Here is a 20993-nt window from a genome sequence, read left to right as displayed (position 1 = left end):
CTCTCTGTGATGTATTAGGTTTGGTGCCCCCCCTCCCCTCTCTGTGATGTATTAGGTTTGGTCCCCCCCTCCCCTCTCTGTGATGTATTAGGTTTGGTGCCCCCTCCCCTCTCTGTGATGTATTAGGTTTGGTCCCCCCCTCCCCTCTCTGTGATGTATTAGGTTTGGTCCCCCCCTCCCCTCTCTGTGATGTATTAGGTTTGGTCCCCCCTCCCCTCTCTGTGATGTATTAGGTTTGGTGCCCCCCCTCCCCTCTCTGTGATGTATTAGGTTTGGTCCCCCCCTCCCCTCTCTGTGATGTATTAGGTTTGGTGCCCCCCTCCCCTCTCTGTGATGTATTAGGTTTGGTGCCCCCTCCCCTCTCTGTGATGTATTAGGTTTGGTGCCCCCTCCTCTCTGTGATGTATTAGGTTTGGTGCCCCCTCCCCTCTGTGATGTATTAGGTTTGGTGCCCCCTCCCCTCTCTGTGATGTATTAGGTTTGGTGCCCCCTCCCCTCTCTGTGATGTATTAGGTTTGGTGCCCCCCCCTCCCCTCTCTGTGATGTATTAGGTTTGGTCCCCCCCTCCCCTCTCTGTGATGTATTAGGTTTGGTCCCCCCCCCTCTCCTCTCTGTGATGTATTAGGTTTGGTCCCCCCCCCCTCTCCTCTCTGTGATGTATTAGGTTTGGTCCCCCCCCTCCCCTCTCTGTGATGTATTAGGTTTGGTGCCCCCCCCTCCCCTCTCTGTGATGTATTAGGTTTGGTGCCCCCCCCTCCTCTCTGTGATGTATTAGGTTTGGTGCCCCCCCTCCTCTCTGTGATGTATTAGGTTTGGTGCCCCCCCTCCTCTCTGTGATGTATTAGGTTTGGTGCCCCCCCTCCCCTCTCTGTGATGTATTAGGTTTGGTGCCCCCTCCCCTCTCTGTGATGTATTAGGTTTGGTGCCCCCCCTCTCTGTGATGTATTAGGTTTGGCGCCCCCTCTCCTCTCTGATGTATTAGGTTTGGTCCCCCCCCCCTCTCCTCTCTGTGATGTATTAGGTTTGGTCCCCCCCTCCCCTCTCTGTGATGTATTAGGTTTGGTGCCCCCCTCCCCTCTCTGTGATGTATTAGGTTTGGTGCCCCCTCCCCTCTCTGTGATGTATTAGGTTTGGTGCCCCCCCTCTCTGTGATGTATTAGGTTTGGCGCCCCCTCTCCTCTCTGATGTATTAGGTTTGGTACCCCCCTCCCCTCTCTGTGATGTATTAGGTTTGGTGCCCCCTCCCCCTCCCCTCTCTGTGATGTATTAGGTTTGGTACCCCCCTCCCCTCTCTGTGATGTATTAGGTTTGGTGCCCCCTCCCCTCTCTGTGATGTATTAGGTTTGGTCCCCCCCTCCCATCTCTGTGATGTATTAGGTTTGGTGCCCCCTCCCCTCTCTGTGATGTATTAGGTTTGGTGCCCCCCCTCCCCTCTCTGTGATGTATTAGGTTTGGTGCCCCCTCCCCTCCTCTCTGTGATGTATTAGGTTTGGTCCCCCCCTCCCCTCTCTGTGATGTATTAGGTTTGGTGCCCCCTCCCCTCTCTGTGATGTATTAGGTTTGGTCCCCCCCTCCCCTCTCTGTGATGTATTAGGTTTGGTGCCCCCTCCCCTCCCCTCTCTGTGATGTATTAGGTTTGGTGCCCCCTCCCCTCCTCTCTGTGATGTATTAGGTTTGGTCCCCCCCTCCCCTCTCTGTGATGTATTAGGTTTGGTGCCCCCTCCCCTCTCTGTGATGTATTAGGTTTGCCCCCCCCCTCCCCCCCCCCCCCCCACACACACAGCAGTGAATACCAGAAATTTACACAAATACTGAGATTTCACATTTTCATTTCGATATTTCAGAGACCCCCTGGCTGCTCCTGTACATTATCAGCTACAGATGTCGGAGCACTGAGGCCGCTATAAGGAGAAGGATCAGCAGATAACACGACATGTTGATGTTTCCTCTGCAGACAGCGGTCGGTTGTGGGATGTCGGTCACATCATGGAACCTCAGCTCTGGAATATAGGACTGGATCCAGGACTGATAGACGGACACCAGGGCGTACACCCCAGGGAGGTTGGGAGAAGCACATCCAAAGCCATTGCATAAAACACCAGGCTGGTACCAGACACCATTGACCTTACATACGAGAGGTCCTCCATAGTCTCCCTAAGAGAGAGAAAAGGTGGAAATGACTCCTGGTATATACCAACATCTCTACGTACATACAGTACAACCTCAATTATGTGAAAGTACATAGAAGAACAGTATTATAGTAGTTATATTCCTGTATATAGGAGCAGTATTATAGTAGTTATTTTCCTGTATATAGGAGCAGTATTATAGTAGTATATTCCTGTATATAGGGGGCAGTATTATAGTAGTATATTCCTGTATATGGGAGCAGTATTATAGTGGTTATATTCATGTATATAGGAGCAGTATTATAGTAGTTATATTCCTGTATATAGGAGCAGTATTATAGTAGTATATTCCTGTATATGGGAGCAGTATTATAGTAGTATATTCCTGTATATAGGAGAAGTATTATAGTAGTATATTCATGTATATAGGAGCAGTATTATAGTAGTTATATTCCTGTATATAGGAGCAGTATTATAGTAGTATATTCCTGTATATGGGAGCAGTATTATAGTAGTTATATCCCTGTATATACGGAGCAGTATTATAGTAGTTATATTCCTGTATATGGGAGCAGTATTATAGTAGTATATTCCTGTATATAGGAGAAGTATTATAGTAGTTATATTCTTGTATATAGGAGCAGTATTATAGTAGTTATATTCCTGTATATAGGAGCAGTATTATAGTAGTTATATTCCTGTATATAGGAGCAGTATTATATTAGTTATATTCATGTATATAGGAGCAGTATTATAGTAGTTATGCGTAAACCAGAAGAAAAATAGGAGCGAGCACTAAAGCGCATATAAGGCTAAATAGACCCTCTGGATCAGGACTTTAGAGTAGAGGATGTATAGGCGTGTGGATAAACAGCTAGGTGGTGCATATAGCTATAGTGAGAGCCAATCCAATATAGTCCAATAAGAAAAAGAGCTAGCACTCACCGTCTGCTGTGAAACGTATTCCAGTTTATTCGGGGTTCACTTCAGCATGAAACGGGGGAGGGAGGTAGAGGCAGGTGCGTCGGGCGACAGGCTGTTTCACGTGCGCGCAGGCACGTTTCGTCAGGCCCACAGACGTCACTGCCGGGGGAGGGTAATGTATAAATAGGTAACAACAATAAGTGCAAATGTTAAAAGACAATTAAAAACAGTTGTTACAAAAAAGATCCGAAGTCATTGCGTTCGTTTAAACCTAGGGGTCCTGTAGCGTGCAATCTACTTATCCAAATCGACTCCCTTTGGAGTAAAAGTTGGTGGCGATCTCCGCCCTCTTTATTACAAAACACTCGTTCCAGACCTAGGAACTGTAGTACCTTGGCGTCACCGCCGTGCGCCTCCCTTACGTGGGAAATTAACCTGGGTACCCCCTTGCCCGTCTTGATGGAGTAACAATGCTCCTTATATCGGGTATTGAGGGCCCTCTTCGTTTTCCCAACGTAAAAACGTCCACACGGACAAAAAATAGAGTATACCACAAAGGTGCTTTTGCATGTAATAAATTCATTAACGAAGCACTCTTTGCCATTTAGGCGAACAACAGATGCGGGGTGCATGCGACAACAGTACGCGCACTGCCCGCATCTCCTGTTACCTTTAATAGTGTTTTTATTAAGCCAGTTCTTTTGAGGGGCTGTACCAACACTAGGGGGAGCTTTCTTTTTTAATATATCTCCTAGAGTGTTATTTTTACGGTATGTAACGATGGGTTTAAGGGATGCTACTCCATTGAGGTCTGGGTCATCCTCAATGTAGATACGTTATTGAGGATGTAGATATGTAGATATGTAGATATGTTACATTGAGGATGACCCAGACCTCAATGGAGTAGCATCCCTTAAACCCATCGTTACATACCGTAAAAATAACACTCTAGGAGATATATTAAAAAAGAAAGCTCCCCCTAGTGTTGGTACAGCCCCTCAAAAGAACTGGCTTAATAAAAACACTATTAAAGGTAACAGGAGATGCGGGCAGTGCGCGTACTGTTGTCGCATGCACCCCGCATCTGTTGTTCGCCTAAATGGCAAAGAGTGCTTCGTTAATGAATTTATTACATGCAAAAGCACCTTTGTGGTATACTCTATTTTTTGTCCGTGTGGACGTTTTTACGTTGGGAAAACGAAGAGGGCCCTCAATACCCGATATAAGGAGCATTGTTACTCCATCAAGACGGGCAAGGGGGTACCCAGGTTAATTTCCCACGTAAGGGAGGCGCACGGCGGTGACGCCAAGGTACTACAGTTCCTAGGTCTGGAACGAGTGTTTTGTAATAAAGAGGGCGGAGATCGCCACCAACTTTTACTCCAAAGGGAGTCGATTTGGATAAGTAGATTGCACGCTACAGGACCCCTAGGTTTAAACGAACGCAATGACTTCGGATCTTTTTTGTAACAACTGTTTTTAATTGTCTTTTAACATTTGCACTTATTGTTGTTACCTATTTATACATGACCCTCCCCCGGCAGTGACGTCTGTGGGCCTGACGAAACGTGCCTGCGCGCACGTGAAACAGCCTGTCGCCCGACGCACCTGCCTCTACCTCCCTCCCCCGTTTCATGCTGAAGTGAACCCCGAATAAACTGGAATACGTTTCACAGCAGACGGTGAGTGCTAGCTCTTTTTCTTATTGGACTATATTATAGTAGTTATATTCCTGTATATAGGAGCAGTATTATATTAGTTATATTCATTTATATAGGGGGCAGTATTATAGTAGTTATATTCCTGTATATAGGAGCAGTATTATATTAGTTATATTCATGTATATAGGGGACAGTATTATAGTAGTTATGATAATGCAATGGAGAAAGAGGAATCCGCACTCACCGGTCAGCAGAAAGAGTAGGTTTAATGATCCAAACACCAGAGGCAGTGTAGTAGTTATTATAGTAGTAGGCATTATAGTAGTTATATTCCTGTATATAGGGGGCAGTATTATAGTAGTTATATTCTTGTATATAGGAGCAGTATTATAGTAGTTATATTCCTGTATATAGGAGCAGTATTATAGTAGTTATATTCCTGTATATAGGGAGCGGTATTATAGTAGTTATATTCCTGTATATAGAGGACAGTATTATAGTAGTTATATTCCTGTATATAGGGGGTAGTATTATAGTAGTTATATTCCTGTATATAGGAGCAGTATTATAGTAGTTATATCCCTGTATATAGGAGCAGTATTATAGTAATTATATTCCTGTATATAGGGAGCAGTATTATAGTAGTTATATCCCTGTATATAGAAGCAGTATTATAGTAGTTATATTCCTGTATATAGGGAGCAGTATTATAGCAGTTATATCCCTGTATATAGGAGCAGTATTATAGTAGTTATATTCCTGTATATAGGGAGCAGTATTATAGTAGTTATATCCCTGTATATAGGAGCAGTATTATAGTAGTTATATTCCTGTATATAGGAGCAGTATTATAGTAGTTATATTCCTGTATATAGGGAGCAGTATTATAGTAGTTATATTCCTGTATATAGGAGCAGTATTATAGTAGTTATATTCCAGTATATAGGAGTAGTATTATAGTAGTTATATCCCTGTATATAGGAGCAGTATTATAGTAGTATATTCCTGTATATAGGGAGCAGTATTATAGTAGTTATATCCCTGTATATAGGAGCAGTATTATAGTAGTTATATCCCTGTATATAGGAGCAGTATTATAGTAGTTATGTGGTTCAGGGAAGAAACAGAGTGCTGCACCTCACACCTATGGCTGATACTAGTGCCTCTCGGCTAAAATAATAAACACATCAGAATTTTGTTTATGGATTGATCAAGCCATACTGCCCCATGTAACGCGAGCAGGTATCTGATACACATGGGTCCCTACACTAAGTCCATACCGTGCCGGTCAGCGACTGCCAACCCCGCAGGAGTGCACAGTCAGGGAACGGGGGCCATGGGACGGCCCTGCGACCCCCGTGTCACAGGACCAGACCCAAAAACACCACACCAGAACCCGGCCAGCACCACCGGCGGAGAAGGTCGCCCCCAAACAGCACAAGTCTGGATAAGGTATTACACTCACCATAGCTGCAGCAAACAGAATGGGAAAAGACAGGAGGGATTAAAACCATGTGCACTCAGGTGTCTCCTGCTAATTGCGGTCATGTGGGTCTCACCAGGAGGAGTGCAAAACACGGAGAAAAGAGAGAAACAAAATGCGGTTCAGGGAAGAAAAAGAGTGCTGCACCTCACACCTATGGCTGATACTAGTGCCGCTAGGCTAAATAAAAAACACATCAGAATTTAGTGTATGAATTGATTAAGCCATACTGCCCCATGTACCTCGTGCCGGTATCTGATACACATGGGTCCCTACACTAAGTCCACACCGTTAATATACTTGTTTCCTGATTATCGCTCCTCTCCGTATATAATATAACCGTTCTCTGATTATCGCTCCTCTCCATATATAATATACTTGTTCCCTGATTATCGCTCCTCTCCATATATAATATACCCGTTCCCTGATTATCGCTCCTCTCCATATATAATATACCCGTTTCCTGATTATCGCTCCTCTCCATATATAATATAACCGTTCCCTGATTATCGCTCCTCTCCGTATATAATATAACCGTTCTCTGATTATCGCTCCTCTCCATATATAATATAACCGTTCCCTGATTATCGCTCCTCTCCATATATAATATACTTGTTCCCTGATTATCGCTCCTCTCCATATATAATATAACCGTTCCCTGATTATCGCTCCTCTCCATATCTAATATACTTGTTCCCTGACTATCGCTCCTCTCCATATATAATATACGGTTCCCTGATTATCGCTCCTCTCCATATATAATATAACCGTTCCCTGATTATCGCTCCTCTCTATATATAATATACCCGTTCCCTGATTATCGCTCCTCTCCATATATAATATAACCGTTCTCTGATTATCGCTCCTCTCCATATATAATATACCCGTTCCCTGATTATCGCTCCTCTCCATATATAATATAACCGTTCCCTGATTATCGCTCCTCTCTATATATAATATACCCGTTCTCTGATTATCGCTCCTCTCCATATATAATATAACCGTTCCCTGATTATCGCTCCTCTCCATATATAATATACTTGTTCCCTGATTATCGCTCCTCTCCATATATAATATACCCGTTCCCTGATTATCGCTCCTCTCCGTATATAATATAACCGTTCCCTGATTATCGCTCCTCTCCATATATAATATAACCGTTCCCTGATTATCGCTCCTCTCCATATATAATATAACCGTTCTCTGATTATCGCTCCTCTCCATATATAATATACTTGTTCCCTGATTATCGCTCCTCTCCGTATATAATATAACCGTTCCCTGATTATCGCTCCTCTCCATATATAATATAACCGTTCCCTGATTATCGCTCCTCTCCATATATAATATACCCGTTCCCTGATTATCGCTCCTCTCCGTATATAATATAACCGTTCCCTGATTATCGCTCCTCTCCATATATAATATAACCGTTCCCTGATTATCGCTCCTCTCCATATATAATATAACCGTTCTCTGATTATCGCTCCTCATCATATATAATATAACTTTGTATGATCATAGCGTCTCACCTGACATATGCCTTTGCCTCCCGTTGAGTATCCGGCACATATCATGGTGTCGTACGCCATGGTTTCTGAGCTTCCGAACTCCTTCTGATACATCTGGTTACACGTCTTATGGTCTATCAGTTTTTGCTGAACCTTCTGAAGAGTTTTTGGATCAGGCAAAGCAACTAATAAAATGAGGAAAGAAGAGTCAGAGGTCAGTGGAGTCTGCAGCTTCTGAGGAAGGTTCTCCGAGGCTCCCAGGACTGTCAGTAGGACGACTTACAAGGTTTAAAGTGACACTGTCACCCCCTTTTTGCATTATGACTGCTCTCCACAAGTGTAAAGGGTAAATTTTACAGCTTTCATTATTTATTTTATATTATACGTCATGGTGCTTGTTCTGGTAAAAAGTGTTTTTTATCAACTGTGGATTGGGATATGTGGATGGGGCTTTGTGGCCTAAGCGCCACATCGTCCCGCCCCTAGTGCCACTTAGCCCCACCCCCATCCGTGACGCCATCGCTGCTTAGCCCTGCCTTTTAACGGCCATTGGTGTGGGTCAATCTAGGGGGGTGGGGCCTAGATATTTAGGCTGGCCCTTCCAATGGCTGTTGAGGGGGCGGGACCTATGTGACGATGGCGTTACGGATGGGGGCGTGAAGCCTCGCCCACATATCCCAATCCACAGTTGATAAAAAACACTTTTTACCAGAACAAGCACCATGACGTATAATATAAAATAAGTAATGAAAGCTGTACAATTTACCCTTTACACTTGTGGAGAGCAGTCAAAATGCAAAAAAAGGGGGTGACAGTGTCACTTCAAGCCAATGATGCGTTGGCCCCATAGATGACATCATATTATACAGGTTCTAGCATCTGGTTCTTCAATCATTGTAAATCAGTAAGAAAAAACTTGGCAAGTACAACATTTCCCTGACATTCCATGTATTTCATATGTGAGATGGTCCAACTCACTAAAGGGCTCTCGGCACTCACCGAAATAAAATCTTAGGGGGGCAACAATGCGGGGAAAAAGATCGGCTTCCTCCCGCACCAGATTTATCATGATTTACACCCGCTCGCATTATTTTTTCTCTAGCAGATGTAGATTTGAGCTGCAATGCCGGCACCGGGTACAGGGCGGCCAGCTTTTCTAGGAGCCGCACTCTCTCAGTACATCCGGCCCGGGGAAAGGGACGGGTTTTATTTAAGCTACAATTCCTCGAGAATTCCTCAGTGTGCACATACCCTTAGGCTATGTTCACACTACATAAATCTACGGCCGTAGTTCTCGCCGCAGAACTACAGCCGTAGATGTGCGGGGTGGAACATAGCATTGTTTGCTATGGGATCCCGGCCGGAGCGTACACACATCGTATACGCTCCGGCCGGTTCCCATGCGGCGCCGCAAACAACTGACAGGTCCATTATTTGCGAACGGAATTCAATGAATTCCGTCTGCAGAAGGACCTGGCAGTACACACAGTGAAGCGAGCGGCTCCAGCCGCTTGCTTCACTCTGTGCTATGGGAAGCTCTGATGCGGACGCGCGCTGATGCGCCCGCATCAGAGCTTCACGGAAGAAAAATCATCCGGCCGTTACTTAAGTACCGGCCGTGATGATCCAGCTAAGACCGGCCGTTCCGTGACCAGGCCGGAGTCACGGAAAGGCCGGTCTCATCCGTAGTGTGCACACACCCTAAGGCTGGGTTCACACTACGTATATTTGAGGCTGTATGTTTGAGGCTGTATAGCAACCAAAACAAGGAGTGGATTGAAAACACAGAAAGGCTATGTTCACATAATGTTGTAATTGAGTGGATGGCCGTCATTTAATGGCAAATATTTGCTGTTATTTTAAAACAACGGCTGTTATATTGAAATAATGGAAGTTATTTACCGTTATATGGCGGCCATCCACTCAATTTCAACATTGTGTGAACAGATCCTTTCTGGGTTTTCCATCCACTCCTGGTTTTGGTTGCTATGAGGACCTGACATGAGGACCAAATACAGCCTGAAATATACATAGTGTGAACCGAGCCACTGTGTATTCCATCCATTGACAGCCAGCATAGGCTTATGGTTAATTGTGTACATGTTGTTTTGCACACCTGCAAGCTGTCTTTGCCAGATGGGGCAGGAATTGGTCGCTCATCTGTGGGGATGCACTGCTAGGTCCGGGGTGGGGAAGCGCTGTCAGGTCCGTCTTTTTAACATGTATTGTATGCACTTTTAGGCTATGTTCAGATGTTGTATGAGACTGGCCGTTCTTTGACCCGGCCGGGATGGTAGTGTTGGCACTATGGACCTTTGAGCAGCTGTTGGACTTGGTTGGTGATGTTAGCTCTATGGACCCTCCAGCAGCTGTGGGACCTGGATGGTGGTGTTGGCTCTATAGACCCTCCAGCAGCTGTTGGACCTGGATGGTGGTGTTGACTCTATGGACCCTCCAGCAGCTGTTGGACCTGGATGGTGGTGTTGGTTCTATGGACCCTCCAGCAGCTGTGTGTCCTGGATGGTGGTGTTGGTTCTATGGACCCTCCAGCAGCTGTTGGACCTGGATGGTGGTGTTGGTTCTATGGACCCTCCAGCAGCTGTGTGTCCTGGATGGTGGTGTTGGCTCTATGGCCTCTCCAGCAGCTGTGGGACCTGGATGGTGGTGTTGGCTCTATGGACCCTCCAGCAGCTGTTGGACCTGGATGGTGGTGTTGGTTCTATGGACCCTCCAGCAGCTGTGTGTCCTAGATGGTGGTGTTGGTTCTATGGACCCTCCAGCAGCTGTGTGTCCTGGATGGTGGTGTTGGTTCTATGGACCCTCCAGCAGCTGTGGGACCTGGATGGTGGTGTTGGTTCTATGGACCCTCCAGCAGCTGTGTGTCCTGGATGGTGGTGTTGGCTCTATGGCCTCTCCAGCAGCTGTGGGACCTGGATGGTGGTGTTGGCTCTATGGACCCTCCAGCAGCTGTGGGACCTGGATGGTGGTGTTGGTTCTATGGACCCTCAAGCACCTGTTGGACCCAGATAGTGGTGTTGGCTCTATGGCCTCTCCAGCAAGTTTTTGGACCTGGATGGTGGTGTTGGCTCAATGGCTCCACATACTGTACCTGTGACACCTACCAGGACCTTAGGAGTCTTTCTGTGCCCCTCTGTTCTGCACATGGCGGTTACTCTAAATATCCTGTGCTGCTCAATAATAGCCACATATGTATGTTTATACTGTATAAACAAACATAATAGGATATTGGCAGTTTTTTGTCCATTTTTGAGCGGTAAATTAGCCAGTGTAATACCATAAAAAAAATAAAAAAAAAGGCTTTAAACATAGCTTCAAAGTGTGATCGTCACCCCAGGGGCCAGCAGAATGACAGCTGGATATGTGTGACCTGAAGTGCCCTGGGCCCCAGTGGAAATCAGGGCTGCGTTCTACTATGGGCTATTCATACTGGTGTCTTCCTATCACCTCCTCAGACTTCGGGTTATATCTGGACCCCCAGTAGCTACACCCCAGACACCTAGTGACACCCCAGAGAGGGATAAAGTATATTACAGATTCATCTATGGAAACAGAAGTCTCAGGATCTCTCACCATTAGAATTTTTATTTCCCCAGCCGGTGACCCAGCACTCCATGCCGCAGGGGAAGGTGGCGGAGGCCGATGATGGCAGACAGATGGGCCGGATGTAATCGGTGTAGGTGACCGGACTGTCCAGCTTCAGCAGAGCGATGTTGTGCTCACTTATTATTGATGAAAAGTTAGGATGGAGATAGACGGAGCCAATCCTGGTAACAGCGTGCGGATTGTCCAGGGAGAGTTTATACGCCCCCAGCAGCACCTTATACTCCTCCGAGGGGAAAAAGCTAAAAAAATCACAGAAACAAAATGACACATATAACCCGCACTTCCTTAAAGCCGAACACTCATCTTTTCTGCATGGATTTTTTACCATGGATGAAATATTTAAAGCAGCACAGAATATTTCAGGAGTGGGGTGTTCTGATCTAAGAGGTAGAGTATTTTCGATAGGTGTATGCTTATCTTGTGGATGAGGGCCATGATGTCATAGACTGGCATGATGTCATAGACTGGCATGATGTCATAGACCGGCATGAAGTTATAGACTGCCATGATGTTATAGACTGGCATGATGTCATAGACTGCCATGATGTCATAGACTGGCATGATGTCATAGACTGGCATGATGTTATAGACTGGCATGATGTCATAGACCGGCATGAAGTTATAGACTGCCATGATGTTATAGACCGCCATGATGTTATAGACTGTCATGATGTTATAGACTGTCATGATGTCATAGACCGCCATGATGTTATAGACTGCCATGATGTTATAGACTGCCATGATGTTATAGACTGCCATGATGTTATAGACTGTCATGATGTTATAGACTGTCATGATGTCATAGACTTTTATGATGTCATAGACTGCCATGATGTTATAGACTGCCATGATGTTATAGACTGCCATGATGTTATAGACTGTCATGATGTTATAGACTGTCATGATGTCATAGACCGCCATGATGTTATAGACTGTCATGATGTTATAGACTGTCATGATGTTATAGACTGCCATGATGTTATAGACTGCCATGATGTTATAGACTGTCATGATGTTATAGACTGCCATGATGTTATAGACTGTCATGATGTCATAGACTGCCATGATGTCATAGACTGTCATGATGTTATAGGCTGTCATGATGTCATAGACTGCCATGATGTCATAGACCGCCATGATGTCATAGATTGAGATTATACATTGCATTCCCTTCTTATCTACAATCTGAGATTCTTCAGTATTGGAGGAAGATGCAGTAAACCTGATCTGCTCTGAATTTCTGTGTAGACATCCGTGTAATATGGCTGGTCTCTGCCATAGACGCCCCATCAACCTCGCCAGTCCCTAGAATGAGTTGTCAGCTTGGAGAGCACTGGGCAGTGCCTTATTGGTTCCATTCAAGGTCATGGTTAGGGTTGGTCCATGACCGCAATGTCTCCAAATAAAAGATAAATGTCAGAAGTTTATCTAGAATAATGGAGGATGGTGATCGGAGGTGGAGAAGAGAAAGTCTTTACACATTCTCCTCTCCAGTCAGTGAGACGTGAGGTGTCAGGAGTGATGGTGGTGGAGAGATAGATGTAGAAATAAGGCGATATATATAATAAACTTACCCATAATAGCAGTGAGCGGCGCTCAGCACCCACTGACTGGAGATTAAGGACCCTCCGCAGAGCTGTATTTCTCTAGTCTGTATACTAGCCTGCCAGGGCCACTCTCCATCCACAGCGTCCGTTCCACCAACAATTCGACTGGAGAAGACTGGAGACCCACATGAAGGCTGAGCCCTGGAGAAAGAAGAGGCTGAAGACAAGAGGAGATATTGAGCGATATCGGACCCTCTCCCCATGAGTCAATGAGATACCGTCTGCCCTTATCATCTCTTGTATAGCAGCCACTCTGTGTATAAGAAGTCATCTTAAATATGGCACATTGTGGGCAGTGGCAATCTCAAAAATAAGGCGAAAATACGTCTGTAATTTAAAATCGACTGTAGATTGTGATGCTCATATTGTAAAAAAAAAAAAAAAATATTACAATGCCTACACAGGCGGCCATTTTTGTATAGTCCTTAGTGTAGTATACTATTACATATGACTGTGATTTAAACACATACATATTTTGCTTTTATTTTACTGTGTGTGAACATGGCCTAAGGGTTTCTTTGATTTCTCCATGTGAACTTTGACACTTTGACATTTGCTATCAGCCTTTACAGCAGCTTCCTGGCACTAATCCCTTTGTGACAAAATCAGAAGCCCCATAAAGATAAAGTAGCTGCTGCATCTAAGGAATATAAAGCTTAGCTACAGTATAATAAGCTTTCCTATAGAATAAACTCAGTTCTGAGGGCCCCATCACACAGAGCAATAAATTCAGCGGATTATCGTTCTGTGTATAAAAGACAATGATCACCCGAAGATTTGGTTATCAGCTGATGGTTGTCGTTTGAACTTACAAAATCATCACCACCGGCTGTGCATTGGTACGTGTGGTGGTGTACAGCCAATGGTTGATGACTGTGTAAAAGTAATAAAGTTTATACTTACCTATTCTCCTCCGGTGTCCTCCAGCCTCCCCCAGCTCACTGCTGACACTTCTGGCCTGGTCCCTTCAGGAACAGGCTGCTCAGCCAATCACTGGCCACAATGCTGTCCCATCTCAGCCAGTGATTGGCTAAGCAGCCTGTCCCTGAAGCGACCAGGCCAGAAGCATCAGTGGTGAGCAGGGAAAGGCTGCAGGACACAGAGGGAAAACAGGTAAGTATGAACGTTATTATTTTTCATGTAAAATACAAATGCTGCACTAACTATATAAATATATACAGCCCTTGCTTCACGATAATCGAGCCTTGTGTAGGCTTGGTAAGTGAGCACCACTTTAGAAGATTGGCAGTCACTTACATTGTGGGGTCGGGCCCTGTAATACGGCCCTAAATCTTTACTTGTCATCAGAGAAAGATCTTTTTTTATATATATACAGTGACTGAAAACCCGTCCTAACTAGAGACAAGACTTTCAGTTTTGTTTCGGGTGAAGTATTGCAGTGACTGCAGTCATAGGCTCCTGTACACTGAGAGGTAGGGCATAGAGTATACATTACATTTCCTGGGCCAGATGCTCTGGCTGCCCGGAGGTCCATGGTGATGCACATTACTGGTAACACTTATTTGTTTGGCAGGGTGCAGAGCTAAATGTTAGCGGCGAGGCATACTCCATCCCAGGTCCAGGGGACGTTATCTGCACGGCCAGGCATAGACGGCACAGTATGCTTCACCCCTCAGTGTACAGGAGGATCTCGGCTTCTGATCCCACACTAATCCCAATTGACCATGCCAGTCCAAAAAATCCACCGACAACTGATTTATCTCTGGTCCTCACCTAGTAATGGAGATATGGAACACCCCAGCCTCTATATTTATGGTCATAGTATTAAAAGAGTTGTCTGGGGAAAAAAAACAAAAACATTCCCTTGGCTGGTGATGACATAAAAATAATGAAATAGCTATATGTGATGTGTTACTACCGGTCCCACACTGAGGTGGTAGCGTTGATGCCACTTCTATGGTGGTTGGTAGTACAGTATAACCTAGCCAGTGATGGTATACGGCCAGTGATAGTTCAGTACACAGGTTTGGTGTCACACCTGCTTTTATGTTAGGGCTGGCTATACTGTTCCCCAGTACAGAGAGGTACTTTAGGTGCTGAGGTAGGATAGCAGTGCTGTTGTAGCTTAGTATTGAGCAGTAAAGAGAAGAGAAGAGGAGTTTGTTGTGAGAGCCCCAACCCAGGGTAGTAGTTTGCTCTGCCGGAACTTGAGAGAGATACTTGAGAGAATAATACTTGTGCCCGTGTTTCACTAACCACCTTCTGCCCTGCAGTGTTGGGGTACCCGTCCTATCAGGGTGACACAAGCCCCAGTCTTGGTTATCTGATAGCAGCTAAATTATCCAGTGTCACCTGCGCTGCAAGATAGAGTATGTAGACCTTCATTACGGTTGTTTTTTACTCTATCTGGGTCCATTCCTCTGTCCTGGGAGAGTGCTGTGCACTGTTTCGAGAGGTTCACAGTGTGGGTTGGGGTGATCTCTGGGGTGATCTCCTGTTGGGGTCTAACACTGCATAGTGTCTATAGTTATAGTCCTAGAAGTGAAATTCTTTAGGCTCTCCAAAAACGTGTGTCTTTACTCCACTAACACATTCGACTATCCCGGACAGGGATCTGGCAGAGCCAGGTCCTGGCTAACTTCAGCAGGGATGCCTGATCTGTGTGTGTGTGTCCTACTCTCCAGGGAATCAGAGGGAAACTGACGCTACAATTCCTCTCCCCAAGTGACTACTTTCTACCAGGGTATGTAAGAGCCCCTGTGAGTGGTGGAGAAGAGAGTGCACAAAGAAAGAGGTACAGTGATAGGTAGAAGAAAAAGAAGTAACTCCACTGGACCACAGGTTCACAGAATAAAAAAAAAACAGTAACCCTATAGTAACTACAGCTGGGCAACACATATATACAAGCTCATACATAAAATACTGAAATATTGACATCTGGTGGCAAACTTATAAATAGCTTCATTACCACCTTACTTTTGAGTTCAAGGCTTTTGCAACAGGTGCCATACAAGGAACACCCTTGGTGGGACACCACACATACTCTTCTCGTCCTGCTCCCCCACCACTGCAGTCCTGGGGGCTCCCAGTCTTGATCCTCTTGGCTTTTTCCTGGCTCCTGTGGCCCTGTTCGGCCAATCCCTGACTGCGGTAGGATACTGCCCTAATTGATTGAGCTGGGCGGTTCCTACACGTAGAGGCCAAGAGGACCGGGGGGCTGTTAGCAGTGGGAAGGCAGGTTGAGTGAATATATATATATATATATACTGATTTATTTTTACTACCACAAAATCCAAGGAGAATCCTTCCCCCCCCCCCGGACTACCCTCATATGAGTCTCTTACCGAAATGTAGCAGTGCCGGTATATAGAGCAGCTTCCACCCCATGTCTTCACAGCAGATGATCAATGTGCCGTCTCGTCTTGGTAGCTGAGCAGAACACTTACGGGATGGGACGCTCTCGTACTAATACTTTGCTCTATATGATTCTCTCTCACTTTTTTCCGTAGGTAAATAAGTAACCTGAACAAAATGTACAAGACGGGTATATGAAGCAAAGTCCACACGTCCAACCATGATACATCCTTGGATGAATGCATATTGGTCCTTATCACTTCTCTGTTGGACTTGTGATGTGCGTTACTAAGATATGAAGCCTGATGGGTGGGGGTCCGGCTTCAGGGGTCGCTCCAGTTGCTTGTTCTGCATCTTTCCTTTATTTTAAGAGAGGGCGACCACATATAGGGTGACCACATATAGGGTGACCACATATAGGGTGACCACATATAGGATGACCAGAAGTATAGGAACTTACATGGCCACTGTTCTTTAACCTGCGCTAATGGCTTTTTATTGGCGTATCGTAAACCTCTATCAGGTGAAAATCCCTCTCAGTTGTGTTACCGGGAGCTTTTGTGTGTTCAGCAATCCTAGATACAGTAGTAGCTTACACTGACAATGACTTCCCCCTCAGATATCACAGATGACTGGCAGCTCTCCGATAGTGTTACTTCTGTACAGTTTTCTCGAACCTACAACACCATCACAGTCCCGGTCTCCTTTGAGGTCCCAGTTGGGGTGTTCCAGCGTCCTTGGGCACACTTCCAGTAACTGTATAGCCATTTGAATATTCAACTGATGGATCCCCAGAACATTGTGGATTACCGACTTTGCGCTCATCACCTCCATTAGAACTTTGGATCAAATCGCCCGGAATAGCACAATGGTGTTTGATTATGCGGCACGCAGATGTGTTAGACCTCCACCAGTACATTTGGATCAGCCAGGGACCCACACTTCTAGGCTCATAGTCTGGGGGGGCTGAATACAATACAGATCAGTCCATCATTTATACCCAAAATATTACAAGCCCGGAGCTGGCATAGAGCAGCGGGCACTTACTGCCACTCGAGCGCTGTGGTTTTTATACTCTCACCTGTAGGGGACCATAGAGTTTTTACTTGTTTCTAAAATTTTAGCTGCACAACTTTATGGGAATCAGATGCTTGAACCTGTTTTTTTACCCAAACTAAGGCAATTACCCTGGCAATAATAGGGAAGGGAAAGTATTTAAAATAATAGCATAAAATCAATATAAAAAAATTAAAATAAAAAAAGAAATAAAATTAAATTAACTGAATGAATGAATAAATAATATGGAAAAGGGACGCAAATGCTTAGATGAAGAAGGTGGAGGCGGAGGCTGGTGAGGAGGAGGTGGGGGTAGAAGGTGGAGGCTGAGGTGAGGAGGAGGTGGGGGTAGAAGGTGGAGGCTGAGGTGAGGAGGAGGCTGAGGTGAGGAGCAGGTGCGGGTAGAAGGTGGAGGCTGAGGTGAGGAGCAGGTGGAGGCTGAGGTGAGGAGCAGGTGCGGGTAGAAGGTGGAGGCTGAGGTGAGGAGCAGGTGGAGGCTGAGGTGAGGAGCAGGTGAAGGTAGGAGGTGGAGGCTGAGGTGAGGAGGAGGCTGAGGTGAGGAGCAGGTGGAGGTAGAAGGTGGAGACTGAGGTGAGGAGCAGGTGGAGGTAGAAGGTGGAGGCTGAGGTGAGGAGCAGGTGGAGGTAGAAGGTGGAGGCTGAGGTGAGGAGCAGGTGGAGGCTGAGGTGAGGAGGAGGCTGAGGTGAGGAGGAGACTGAGGTGAGGAGCAGGTGAAGGTAGGAGGTGGAGGCTGAGGTGAGGAGCAGGTGGAGTATGAAGACTATGAAGACTATGGACACTATGGACACAGGCTCCGTACAATACAATCAGTTTAATCATCAATATATAAAGGTTTACAGTAATAGATATTGTCATCCATGTTACTAGTTATCAGTGATTTCCTCTCCACCAGTGTAGGACATTCCTCATACATTTACAAGGCCAATATAAAAGGTAGATGATACCCCGGGGGGCAATAGAGTCTGACCAGCCCACCCCGATATTCTAGGGACCCAGTGTCAATAACCCCAAGGTTTTTATTGAGATTATTGAATAGACTCTCCGGGACCCTGTATAATGTAGGACGACTCCATATCACATACACCCTACACATACACTGAAACCCTTAGGCACATTGAATCTTGTCCATTCTGTAGGGATTCTATGGTGACACAATGGACTATGATAAAGACTGGGCCATGAAATCTTCCATAGAAAGCCTTGATTGCTGACCCCGATGAGAAGCTACAGATGTCGGAGCACCGAGGCTGCTACGAAGAGAAGTGTCAGTACGTAACACGCCATATTGATGTTTCCGCTGCATTTTGCTGTTGGTTGTGGGATATTGGTCAGACTTTGGAAGTTCACCTCTGGTACGTATAACTGGATAAAGGACTGATAGGTGGATACCATGGTGTACACTCCAGGACGGTTGGGTTTGGCACATCCCTCTCCCCAGCTTACAATACCAGCCTGGTACCAGACACCATTGACCTCAGGGCCGGGACAAGGAGTTTTGGTGCCCTAGGCAGAGAAGGCAAATGGCGCCCCCCCCCCCCCCCCCCAGGGGAAAAAAACACTTATATATCTGCATGTATACACACTTTTAAACACATTTAATATAAAAGGATCATTGCATTGTTTAAGGGGGAAAAAAAAAAATCGCTATATCAGGACCAAATATTACCTCCATACCGTTAAGAAAACAAACTATATATAGGCCAATATTACCACCATAGAGAGACCACCGCATAATGACACTATATACACACCAATATTAGCACCACACCATGACCACCACATAATGACACTATATACACTTTATACACGCCAATATTAGCACCACACCATGACCGCCACATAATGACTATTTATACACCATATACAGACCAATATTACCACCATAGACTGACCACTGCATAATGACTCTATATATATTATACACAGACTAATATTACCGCCATAGAGTGACCGCCACATAATGACTTTATATACACTTTATACAGACATATATTATGTGGCAGCCACTCTATGCGGTAATATTAGTCTGTATATAGTGTATATAGAGTCATTATGCAGCGGTCAGTCTATGGCGGTAATATTGGTCTGTATATAGTGAATATATAGAGTCATTATACAGTGGTCACTCTATGCGGTAATATTAGTCTGTATATAGTGTATATATAGAGCCATTATGTGGTCGTCAGTGTATGGCAGTAATATTGGTCTGTATATAGTGTATATAGAGAGTCATTATGTGGCGGTCACTCTATAGTGGTAATGACTCTATACACTATATACTGACCAATATTACTGCCATAGACTGACCACTGCATAAGGACACTATACACACTATATACAGACCAATATTACTGCCATAGACTGACCACTGCATAAGGACACTATACACACTATATACAGACCAATATTACTGCCATAGACTGACCACTGCATAAGGACACTATACACACTATATACAGACCAATATTACTGCCATAGACTGACCACCAGATAATGACTCTACTGTATATACACACTATATACAGACCAATATTACCGCCATACAGTGACCGCCACATAATGACTCTACTGTATATATACACTATATACAGACCAATATTACTGCCATACAGTGACAGCCACATAATGACCCTATATACACTGTATACAGACCAATATTACCGCCATACAGTGACTGCCGCATAGACTTTATATACACGCTATATACAGACCAATATTACCGCCATACAGTAACCGCAACATAATGACTCTATATATACCATATACAGAACAATATTACCGCTATACAGTGACCAACTCAATACTACCTTATTTTTTTCTCAATAAATAGTGACATCATCATAATCTATACATAGGAGCTGCAGCCAATCACTGATCAACTGCAGCAATTACATAGGACTGATGAGGCCAGAGAATGGCTGCAGCTCCTATATACAGTACATTCACTGCTACACTTCTGCTGGACAGTGGAGTCAGCAGTGCTAATACACACACACATACACTATATATACACACACACATATACACATACACACATACACTAATATATATATATATATATATATATATATATATACACACATCCATGAAAACACATACAAATCCAAACCATCTAGTAGTCCACACACTACACACATGACATGTAACACACACTACATTCATACACATTACACACTACATGTACAGTATACTTACTCCATCTAGCAGCATGCTGGGGGTAGTAGTCCTGGTCCATGGCAGCAGAAGCAGCAGGCTCTGGTCCTCTCACAGCAGCCGTCTCCTCCATCGTCCCGACTGCCACACTAGTCTCACCAGGAAGAGGCAGGGAAATCACATGGTGCAGGGGGGAGGGGGTCCAGCACACACCGGAGCCCACGTCCTGTAGCCTCTGTGTGACCCCTAATAGCAGCAGCCAGGGATCATTCCCAGACGCTGCAGGACGCTGTCTGTGTGCTCCTGCCTGTGACACATACTGCCCCCCCCCCCCCAACACCGGCCCTGGGTGGGGGCAGCCATACCCCCCCTATCATAGTAGCCCCCACATCCTGATCATGAGGCAGCTTACCTCACTACTCAGCTGCACTCCTCACCTGCTTGACTCTGGAGACATCATGTGACAGTAATAAGAAGCTCATTGATCCGGAGTAGGAGTCAGGAGGAGG

At 45.2% G+C, this 20993-nt stretch overlaps 1 protein-coding gene across 1 annotated transcript; it reads right to left on the bottom strand.

Moving 5' to 3' along the window:
- Positions 1–1838: 1838 nt before the first annotated feature.
- Positions 1839–20776, bottom strand: LOC138801644 (serine protease 27-like). The gene is made up of 5 exons (XM_069984684.1): positions 20527–20776; positions 12907–13096; positions 11300–11571; positions 7730–7893; positions 1839–2154 (listed from the first exon to the last, which is right to left on the bottom strand). The coding sequence occupies exons 1-5, from the start codon at positions 20615–20617 to the stop codon at positions 1876–1878; spliced, it is 996 nt and encodes a 331-aa protein (XP_069840785.1). The 5' UTR covers positions 20618–20776; the 3' UTR covers positions 1839–1875.
- Between the last annotated feature and the right edge of the window lie 217 nt (positions 20777–20993).

The sequence above is a fragment of the Dendropsophus ebraccatus genome, chromosome 9, assembly GCF_027789765.1.
Source record: "Dendropsophus ebraccatus isolate aDenEbr1 chromosome 9, aDenEbr1.pat, whole genome shotgun sequence".
Lineage (NCBI taxonomy): Eukaryota > Metazoa > Chordata > Amphibia > Anura > Hylidae > Dendropsophus > Dendropsophus ebraccatus.
Note: the sequence above shows the minus strand (reverse complement) of the source record. Positions and strands in the feature narration are given on the sequence as shown.

Coding starts and splice junctions, on each gene's coding strand:
- LOC138801644 (XM_069984684.1), bottom strand. CDS start 20,617: ATGGAGGAGACGGCTGCTGTGAGAGGACCAGAGCCTGCTGCTTCTGCT. Junction 13,097..20,526: donor CCAGCATGCTGCTAGATGGA/GTAAGTATACTG, acceptor TCTTGTCTTCAG/CCTCTTCTTTCTCCAGGGCT. Junction 11,572..12,906: donor GCCGCTCACTGCTATTATGG/GTAAGTTTATTA, acceptor TGATTTTTTTAG/CTTTTTCCCCTCGGAGGAGT.